The sequence below is a fragment of the Onychostruthus taczanowskii genome, unplaced genomic scaffold (genome assembly GCF_017590055.1).
Source record: "Onychostruthus taczanowskii isolate IOZ18803 unplaced genomic scaffold, ASM1759005v1 scaffold680, whole genome shotgun sequence".
Lineage (NCBI taxonomy): Eukaryota > Metazoa > Chordata > Aves > Passeriformes > Passeridae > Onychostruthus > Onychostruthus taczanowskii.
The window spans coordinates 1-9,852 of NW_024504567.1; the positions used below are offsets into that span (position 1 = coordinate 1).

A 9,852-nucleotide genomic window follows, 5' to 3' on the forward strand; every position below is an offset into this window, starting at 1 on the left:
GGGCTCGGGGGGCGGGGGGGCCGCGGCTGCCCCGCTGAGCCCCCCCGTGCCCCAGGAGCCGGGGAGCTGGAGCGCGGCCCCAGCCTGGGGGCCATCGGTGAGCCGCGGGCAGAGGAGGAGGAGGATGAGGATGAGGATGAGGATGAGGATGAGGATGAGGATGAGGATGGTGCCTTGGAGACGGACGAGAGGTGAGGAAGGAAGGGTGTCACCCCACAGGCGCCCTGGAGCTGTTGGCACAAGGGGGCTGGGGGGGGGGCAGGAGCCCTGGGGGAGGGGACGGCGCAGTCAGGGCTGGTGTCCGTCTGTCCTTCTGTCCGTCATTCCAGGGCCTGCCTTCCCACCATCCATGCACCACTGCTTCCCACCACCCCAGCACCTGTCTGTCCAGCTTCCCAGTGTCCGTCTGTCCCTTATCCCAGTGTCCGTCTGTCTGTCTGTCCCTTACCCCAGTGTCTGTCTGTCCGTCTGTGTCTGTCCACCTTCCCAGTGTCCGTCCGTCTGTCCGTCTCTCTGTCTGTCCCTTACCCCAGTGTCCGTCTGTCCCTTATCCCAGTGTCCGTCTGTCTCTTACCCCAGTGTCCGTCTGTCCGTCTGTCCCTTATCCCAGTGTCCGTCTGTCTGTCTGTCCCTTACCCCAGTGTCTCCCACCGTCCTGGCTCTGCCTGTCACCCTCTGGGCCAGACTGACGGTGGTCTCTCCCCGCAGCTGCCCCCCAGAGGAGGTGCCGGAGGCCACTGAGCCCCAGGTGGGTCCCTGGCGGGGGCTGAGCATCACCTGAGCCCCGGTGGTGGGGGGGCTCACCTGCAGCGCCCCCAGCGCCACCCCAAGATTGTGCTGCACTGGGAGTGATGGGAAATGTCCCACAAAATGTCCTTGGGGGTGTCCCCGTCCCTCATCCTCTCCCCGGAGGGCCGGGCTGGGGGGCGCAGCTGGGGGAGCAGAGGGTGCCCGGGGTCCCCTTCTCACCCTTTCCCTCCCAGCCCAGCCCCCCCGCCCCGGCCGTGGAGGGGACCCCGGTGTCACAGCCCGGGCTGCAGGGTGACATCCCGGCGAGGGAGCAGCCAGGTGAGCGGGGTGGGGTCGGGGCTGTGGGGGTCTGGGAGCTGCAGCCCCCCTGCACTGCTCCCCAGCCTCCCCCTGCCCCCACTGCGGCCCTTCAAGGGACCCCCCTCCTGCCCCCCGTTTTGGGGTCTGTGGGGTTTTGGGGACCTGGGGGACTGCACAGAGCCAGCACAGCATGGGCTGTGCCCGAGCAGCAGGCACTGCTGGGGGCTGGCTGTCCTCAGTGGGTCTGGGGGCCCAAGGGGGGGTGCTGACCCCTCTTTGTATTTCCAGAGAGCAGAGACCCCCCAGAGGGATCAGACCCCCGCAGACCCACTGCCCCCACAGAACGGCCACAGCCCCCCAAGCCTGCTGAGCACCAGCTCCTCTGTGTCCAGCCTCAGCTCCTCCACGGTGCGGGGCTGGGACTGGGAGTGGGACTGGGACTGGGAGTGGGAATGGGGGTGGGAGTGGAGCTGGTACTGGGACTAGGGGTGGGACTGGGAGTGGGAATGGGAATGGGGATGGGGCTGGGAATGGGGTTTGGAACTGGGTTTGGGGTTTGGGCTGGGTTAGGGCTGGGTTTGTGCTGGGTTAGAGCTGGGTTAGGGCTGGTTTTGGGCTGGTTTGGGCGTGTCCAGCCTCAGCTCCTCCACGGTGTGGGGCTGGGACTGGGACTGGGAATGGGGATGGGAATGGGAGTGGGGATGGGAATGGGGCTGGGAATGGGGTTTGGAACTGGGTTTGGGGTTTGGGCTGGGTTAGGGCTGGGTTTGTGCTGGGTTAGAGCTGGGTTAGGGCTGGTTTTGGGCTGGTTTGGGCTGTTTTAGGGCTGGGTTTGTGCTGGGTTTGTGCTGGGTTTGGGCTGCGTTAGGGCTGGGTTTGGGCTGATTTAGGGCTGGGTTTGGGCTGGTTTGGGCTGGGTTAGGGCTGGGTTTGTGCTGGGCTGGGTTTGGGCTGGGTTTGTGCTGGTTTGTGCTGGGTTTGGGCTGTTTTAGAGCTGGGTTTGGGCTGGTTTGTGCTGGGTTAGGGCTGGGTTTGGGCTGGGTTTGGGCTGGTTTTGGGCTGGTTTGTGCTGGGTTTGGGCTGGTTTGGGCTGGGTTAGAGCTGCGTTAGGGCTGGGTTTGTGCTGGTTTGTGCTGGTTTGTGCTGGTTTAGGCTGGCTTTGGGCTGGTTTGGGCTGGTTTAGGCTGGCTTTGGGCTGGTTTGGGCTGCCTTTGGCACCCCCAGCAGCCCTGCTGTGTCCCCAGCTGAGCGGGAGCCTGCTGAGCCTGTACAGCGAGGCCGAGCTGGGCCGCGTGGCCGTGCGCGGCTGCGTGCAGTTCTCGCTGCGCTACCACGCGGCCCAGCAGGAGCTGCAGGTGCACGTCCTGCGCTGCCGGCAGCTGGCCGAGGCCAAGAAGCAGCGCTCGGACCCGTGAGTGCCCGGCCCTCGGGGGCGCTGCCCAGGGGTGCCCCTGGCCCCCGCCCCAGCTCGGTTTCTGGCCCCAGGTACATCAAGACCTACCTGCTGCCCGACAAGTCCAACCGCAGCAAGCGCAAGACCGCCGTGAGGAAGAGGAGCTTGGATCCCGTCTTCAACGAGACCCTCAAGGTTTCTAAGCCCCCTTCGGGTGGGTTTGGGGGTTCAGACTGGATGGGTGGGGGTGGCTGATCTCACCCCGTGTCCCCTCCCCACCAGTACAAGCTGGAGAAGAGGGACCTGCAGGGCCGGACCCTGAACCTGTCCGTGTGGCACCACGACAGCCTGGGCAGGAACCTCTTCCTGGGGGAGGTGGAGGTGGCCCTGGGCACCTGGGACTGGGCCAACACGCGGCCCGAGTGGTTCAGCCTGCAGCCACGGGTGAGCTCCCCTCCTCCCAGCCCCCCTTTTTGTGCGCTGCCCCCGTAACCCCCGTGCTCCCCAGACGCCCGTGCCCTCGGACGGCCTCGCCAGCCGCGGCAGCCTCAACCTGGCGCTCAAGTTCATCCCCGGCGGCTCGGAAGGTGAGAGGGGCCGCGGGCGGCGGGGGGCCGGCGTGCCAGCGTGCCCCTGACCCTCGTGGCCCGGCAGGAGGGGGGATGCCACCCACGGGCGAGCTGCACATCTGGGTGAAGGACACTCAGAGCCTCGTCCCGCTGCACGGCGGCACCGTGGACGCCTTCGTGCAGTGGTAAGGCCGAGGGTGACGGGGGGGACGCCCGTGGGGGCGGCCGGGGCGTCCCCCTCACCCTGTGCCACCCCAGCTACGTGCTGCCGGACGACAGCAAGGCGAGCCGGCAGAAGACGCGGGTGGTGCGGAGGAGCCTGAGCCCCCTGTTCAACCACACCATGGTGTACGACGGCTTCCAGGCCAGGGACCTGGCCGAGGCCTGCGCCGAGTTCACCCTCTGGCACCGCGAGGCCTTCGCCAAGCGCCAGCTGGGCGGCATCCGCCTCAGCCTGGGCACCGGTGAGAGCGGGGCCCGGCCCCGGGGTGTCCCCTGCCCCTCAGGGTGTCCGCTGCTCCTCGGGGTGTCCTCAGCCCCCCGGGGTGTCCCCCTGCCCCCGGTGTGTCCGCTGCCCCTGGGGTGTCCCCCAGCCCCTCAGAGTGTCCCCAGCCCCCCGGGGTGTCCCCAGCCACTGGGGTGTCCCCATCCCCCAGGCTGTCCCCATCCCCCAGGTGTCCCCATTCCCCCAGGTGTCCCCATCCCCAGGTGTCCCCATCCCCCAGGTGTCCCCATCCCCCGGCTGTCCCCATCCCCCCGGCTGTCCCCATCCCGGGCTCACCGGGTGTCCCCCGCAGGGAGCAGCTACGGGCTGCCCGTGGGCTGGATGGACTCCACGGCCGAGGAGCAGCGCGTGTGGAAGCAGCTGCTGGAGCAGCCCCGGCGCTGGGTGGAGGCGCTGCTGCCCCTGCGGACCAACCTGGCCCCCCGGGCGTAGCCCCCAGGGCAGCTGTGCCACAGCTGTGCCACCCGCGGGGTCACTGTGTCACACACGCACACCCGTGTGTGCCCTCCCTTCCGGCAGCAATGAAGTGGCACCCGAGGGCACATCTGGCAGATTTTATTGCTGCTGGCTGTTCGTTGCCCTGGCCAGCACACCCTGACCTCTCCCTCGGCTGTGGGGCTGGAGCTGCTGCTCCCAGTGTGGGGCCGTGCCCTCCATCCCCGGGGGTGGCCCTGGCACAGCCTGGGGCTGGGGGGCACTGATGCCCCTTTTTTTTGGAGGGGTACCCCTCACTGGGCTGCCCTGTCCCCGGGACACCCACACTGGGAGGACTGGGCCGCCCACCAGCCCCACCCTGGGGGCAGAGCACCAAACCCCCGATGGTTTTCTGCAGCCAGGAGGTCCCAGTTCAGCCCCACTGCTGGGGCTGCGGGTGACAGCAGCTGTGACAGGAGCTGTGACAATGACACAGACACCAGAAATTACAGGAAAATCCTTTATTTGTCTCTGTGCCCCCTGCTCCAGCTCAGGCTCTGCCCGCTGTGGGGCCAGCAGTGTCCCCCAGTGCCCCCCAGGGCCCTGTGTCCTCTGGTCCCGGGGTGCCCTGGGCGTCTGGCCAGCACAGGGTGGGGGGCTGCAGGTGGAATTCAGGGCTGGAGGGGCCCCCCTGCCCAGCTGCCTCCCCTGGGAGCAGCCGGGGGGGCCGGGGCTGGGGGGTCCGTCCCACCCCGGTGTCCCCAGTTTGCATAGTCGTGGGGGGGCTGTGCAGGGGGGACAGTCCGGCCGGGGCAGGGGGACACCAGCGGGGGCCTCTTCACCCGGGGGGGGGACAGCGCCCCCAGCCTGGAGGGACCTCAGATCCTGGGGCGTGGGACAGAGAGGACACGTAGCAGGAAAGGCCCCGGGGGCTTCACCCTGGGGGTCCCAGCCCCTCGCAGCACCCAGGGAGGGGGTGCTGGGGGTGTCCCCAGTGCCCACCCACGCCACGGGGGGGGCTGGACTGCACTGGAGGGGGGGGGAGCCCCTGCACCCCCCCAGCCACAGCGACCCCCGGACACAGCGCAGACTCCACCTGGCAGAGTTTAATGGGGGCAGCCCGAGCTACAAGTGTCACCCCACGGCACACGACACGCAGCCCCCTCCCCAAAACAGCACACAGAAAGAGGGTGGGGGAGAGGGGCCCCCCAAGCCCCCCCAGAGCACACAGAGGCACAGCAAAAGCACACAGCGAGGCCCTGGCTCCGCTCCTGGGGCGGGCACGGGGGGCACAGGGGGCACAGGGAAAAGCACCCAGGGGCCCACGAGGGGAAGGGGCCCACCAGCCCCAAGGCTGTGGGGAGGCAGTGGGGCAGGGGATGCCGAGAGTGGGAAGGGGGCTGCTGGGGCCAAATGGGGCCAAACTGGGGCCAGACTGGGGCCAAAGTGGGAGCCCTGCCGTCCCCGTGCTGTCACGGAGGCTCAGGGCGAGGCTGGGGGCACTGGGGACACCTCACCCCGGTGGCAGAAGGGGCTGTATGGGGGGCTTGCCCCCCAGAAAGGGGGCGAGGGGGGGACCCCCTTCCTTTCCCTCGCTAACAACGGACAGGACACACAAAACCAGCTGGGAAACACCCGCCATGCAAACCAGCAGGGAGGGCCCGGGGGGCTGCGAGCAGGGCTGGAGCTCCGGGGGTGCGGGGGGACACCCCCTGCCCACCCCCGGCACCCAGAACCTACTGGTTGTCCTCTCTGGCAGCGTGGAAGGAAAGAGAGAGGGGGCACGGTGCCCATATCAGACACGGTGACCCCCGGGGCAGGGGGACAGCAGCGAGCAGCTCCTGGCACCTCGGGGACACACCTGGCACCCTCCCGACCCCGGGGCAGAGGGACAGCAGCGAGCAGCTCCTGGCACCTCGGGGACACACCTGGCACCCTCCCGACCCCGGGGCAGAGGGACAGCAGCGAGCAGCTCCTGGCACCTCGGGGACACACCTGGCACCCTCCCGACCCCGGGGCAGAGGGACAGCAGCGAGCAGCTCCTGGCACCTCGGGGACACACCTGGCACCCTCCCGACCCCGGGGCAGAGGGACAGCAGCGAGCAGCTCCTGGCACCTCGGGGACACACCTGGCACCCTCCCGACCCCGGGGCAGAGGGACAGCAGCGAGCAGCTCCTGGCACCTCGGGGACACACCTGGCACCCTCCCGACCCCGGGGCAGAGGGACAGCAGCGAGCAGCTCCTGGCACCTCGGGGACACACCTGGCACCCTCCCGACCCCGGGGCAGAGGGACAGCAGCGAGCAGCTCCTGGCACCTCGGGGACACACCTGGCACCCTCCCGACCCCGGGGCAGAGGGACAGCAGCGAGCAGCTCCTGGCACTCTGGGGGACACACCTGGCACCCTCCCGACCCCGGGGCACAGGGACAGCAGCGAGCAGCTCCTGGCACTGCTGGGACACACCTGGCACCCTCCCGATCCCTTCAGAGCCAGGACCCCGACAGACAGCGACAGACAGAGGGGGCAGGACAGCCGGACAACCACCGGGGGACCGGCAGGGGGACATGAGCCCTTCCATGTCCCAAATCGTCCCCTGCGGCGTGGGGACAGACTGGCACAAAGGGACACAGCACAGCGGGGGGACAGGACACAGCCCGGGGAGACCCCAGTCCTGACTCAGGGTGGGCTTGGCCCGGGTCCCCCCCTGGCTCCCTTACAGCGTTTGGTAGGTGCTGTCCTTGGACTTGATGAACTTGATGACGAAGAAGGCGACGGCCTGCACGCACAGCACCAGCACCATGCCCCCCACAAAGCTGGCCGTGTCGAAGCCGGGCGGGTGCAACTCGGGGCTGCCCGTCAGAGGGGCACTCGTGGTGGTCCCTGGGCCCGGGGAAAAGGGGAGTTTGGGGAGTCACGAGTGCTGCTGGCACCCCTGAGTGCGGGTGTGCCCACCCAAGAGAGGGGATTTGGGGGCTGAAGGAGCCAAAAGAGGAATGGCAGCTCCCAGCGTGGGGCTGGGCTGTCCCCACCAGCGCGTGGCTGCTGGGGTGGGCTCAGCCCCTTGCCATGCCAGGGCAGCTGGAGCTGCAGGAAAGGAGCCAGCAGCAAGAAGATCCCAGGGGATCAATAATTCAGCAGGCTCCGGGCTCAGGTTTCCCGCTGCGCTCTCCAGTTCCCCCTTCCTGGAAGAGGCTCCTGCTCCACTCCCAGCCAGGCTGGAGGTGGCAATTCCCAGCAAGGATGGAATCAGGGCTTGTTCCTGGAGGGCTGGTGGGCGCCATGAGCCACTGCTTTGCCCCGTGCGGAGAGGGGGGACAGGACAGGGCTGTGACCTGGCACAGCAGGCGCATCCATTGGCCCAACACCGCGGTCAGCTCCGCTCGTCCCTCCCAAAGGGATGAGAACCAGAGAGGGAAGAGCCTTGTTGGGACGAGCCCCTGGTCCCTGGGGCATCCAGGCCCCCGTCCCACGGCCTCCCACCCCTCCCCAGACCCACTCACTTGTGGAGTGTGTCACTGGCTCCTTGCTGGGGGATCGTGGAGGTTCTTCCGTGTGGGACTTCAGCGCTGGGGAAGGCAGGCACAGAGGGAAGGGGTAAAAGGGGTGGCGGGGGACGCTGCCACACCTGTCCCTGTCCCAGTGGGATTCCATCCCCACGGCCCTGGCTCCCGCAGCAGCACCTCTGTCCAAGTTCAGAGGGTCTGGGGGCTCTGGGCTCGGGGTTACCTCGGCACAGGGCGCTGCTGTTGTAGAGGGCGCAGCTCCCCGGCGCTGCTGAGCCTCGCTGCACGCAGCTCCCCGCTCCTGCGGGAAGAGGAGCAGAGTTTTCCCGGGGATCCCAAAGCAGGGCAGCCAGTGCTGGGCAGGCCCAGGGTTGCCCTGGGCACCTGAGGGGCTGGGATGAGGAGGTTTCACTGCCAGGGGTGGGCATCCACCTGAGGGTCTGGGAGTGGGGGCTCAGAGCTGCACCCCGCAGGGCAGAGCCCCCGGCAGGTGCTTTGAGATGGGCCTTGATGGTGAAAGCAGCTGGGACTGGGCATCCGAGGGTGCTGAGAGCCAGCGACGGGGCTGGGGAGGGCTGATGAGAGCCCCTCTCTGTGCCCACCCAGCCCAGCCCCTCACCTGGCTCCTCGGGGGTCCCGCAGCCCGCCCAGACGCAGTCGGTGCCGTTGTGGGGGCGGCTGCTGGCTGTGCACGCCTCGCAGGACCTCAGCTTGCCACACTCTCCTGCCAAAGCCGGGCAAAGGGGTGAGGGGTGCCTCCCCTGCGGCACCGGGGAGGGGGCTGCACCCCCGGCCCCAGGGAGGGGCCATTCTGACGAAGCAGCAGCAGGAATGAAGCAGATCCCATACACCAAACCCAGCAGGTCCCGATGGGGACAGCATCACCAGCCCCCAGCGAGGGGACACCCCCAGCTCACACAGGGCTCCCCCATCACCCACAAGGCAGGAAACACCCCCGGCCCCGGCCAGGGATCCTTTGGTGGAGGATGAACCGAGATGAGGCAGCAGCAGCCTGGTCGGGGTTACCCGAGCGGTGCCGCCCCTGTGCCCCCAGCCCACCCCGCGGGACCCCCGTTCCCTCGGCCGCTGGGGCGTGAGTCCCCCCGGAGCTGCTCTTCCCCACACGCTCATCATTAATTCACAGCTCTGGAGCCCTGCCCGCGCCGCCTCTGCTCCATCCCGGGAGAGAGCCGGGAGCCGCTCCCCGCCGGGTGCGCTCCTCCGGGCAAACCCTCCCGGCAGGGCTCGGGGGGCTCTGCGGGCTGGGGTCCCCCGGGCTGGGGTCCCCCGGGCTGCCTCCCCCGGGCTGGGCACCCTTTGGAGCCACCGCTGCAGCCCCCCGGCTTTCAGGGTACCCCAAACCCATGCGCGGCGGGGAGAAAAGCCCCTTCCCTTCTTTCCCAGGAAAAGCCAAGGGGGAAACTGGTGGCCAAGGCAGGAAGTGGAGATGCTGCGGCCCCATCGCCATGGCTACGGGAGGGGAGGTGGGCACGCCGCTGGCCCCCCCTTCCAGCATTTGGAGACCTGCCGGGAGCCAATGGGAAAGTAGGACTGTGTTCGCAAGGCTTTAGGCAGGTTTATAATTTATTTTTATCTCGGCAGGCGCAGGAACAGACGTTTGAGCCCAACGCTGTCAGCTCCCGCTCCTGCCGTCAGGTGTGGGGAGGGAGGAAGGAAGGGAGGGGGCGGCTGAGGGCAGCCCCTCTCCCGGGGTGCTCCGGGAACACGCGTGGGTCCGCCGGGGTGAGCCGGGGTGGAATCGTGTCCCTGCAGCAGCCGGGGATGGCAGAGGGGGAGCAGGAGGACGCCCGGGCTTTGCATAATTAATGCCCGGAGCTGCAGCTCTCGGGAAGGGGGGGACGGCTCCGACCCCCGCCACGGCCCACCAGATCCCCACACTTTTTGGGGAGGAGTTTGGACGCAGCACGCCGCTCATCCCGCTGCAGCCCAGGGGGGTCCCCGGGGGTCCCAGCCCCCCGAGCACGGCTGGCAGCGGGGGCAGGGGTCCCTCTCCCCCGCACCAAGGTCTGGCCACCGAGTCCCGTGGGGGCGAGAGAACCCCTGGGAAAAAAACCAACCCGCACAGGAAAGTTCAGCTGCCCCAAAGCCGCGAAGGCCCGAGCTGCCCCCCGCGCCCCCGGCCGTACCTGCGCGGGTGGGAGCGGCTCCGTGCGCGCACAGCAGCGCGCACAGCAGCGCGCAGCGCAGCGCCGCGGGGCCCGGCGGGGCCATGGCCCGGCCCGGCTCGGCTCGGCCCGGGCCCGGCGGGCCCGGCCCGGGGGTGCGGGGGGCTCTCACCGGGGGTGAGCCCCCCATGACACCCACACACACCCACCGGCCGTGGGAAAGCCGGGGCTGCGCGGGCTGGAGCGCCTGTGAGCACCTGTGAACACCTGAGCACACCTGAGCACACCTG

General features: G+C 68.9%; 2 protein-coding genes across 2 annotated transcripts; one reads left to right on the forward strand and one right to left on the reverse strand.

Moving 5' to 3' along the window:
* Positions 1–55: 55 nt before the first annotated feature.
* On the forward strand, positions 56–4,408 carry LOC121344826 (synaptotagmin-like protein 1; the record flags this gene model as incomplete). Its single annotated transcript, XM_041421081.1, has 11 exons — positions 56–191; positions 709–748; positions 984–1,111; positions 1,308–1,458; positions 2,295–2,461; positions 2,536–2,638; positions 2,726–2,887; positions 2,952–3,030; positions 3,098–3,197; positions 3,271–3,476; positions 3,810–4,408. Coding segments are annotated over 11 exons (1,412 nt in total), but the record flags the coding sequence as incomplete, so codon positions are not given.
* A 312-nt stretch (positions 4,409–4,720) lies between these two features.
* On the reverse strand, positions 4,721–9,678 carry CD164L2 (CD164 molecule like 2). Its single transcript, XM_041421080.1, has 6 exons — positions 9,584–9,678; positions 8,056–8,160; positions 7,660–7,737; positions 7,434–7,499; positions 6,651–6,813; positions 4,721–4,816 (listed from the first exon to the last, which is right to left on the reverse strand). Exons 1-6 carry the CDS (start codon positions 9,666–9,668, stop codon positions 4,810–4,812), a joined length of 504 nt encoding a protein of 167 aa, XP_041277014.1. The 5' UTR covers positions 9,669–9,678; the 3' UTR covers positions 4,721–4,809.
* Between the last annotated feature and the right edge of the window lie 174 nt (positions 9,679–9,852).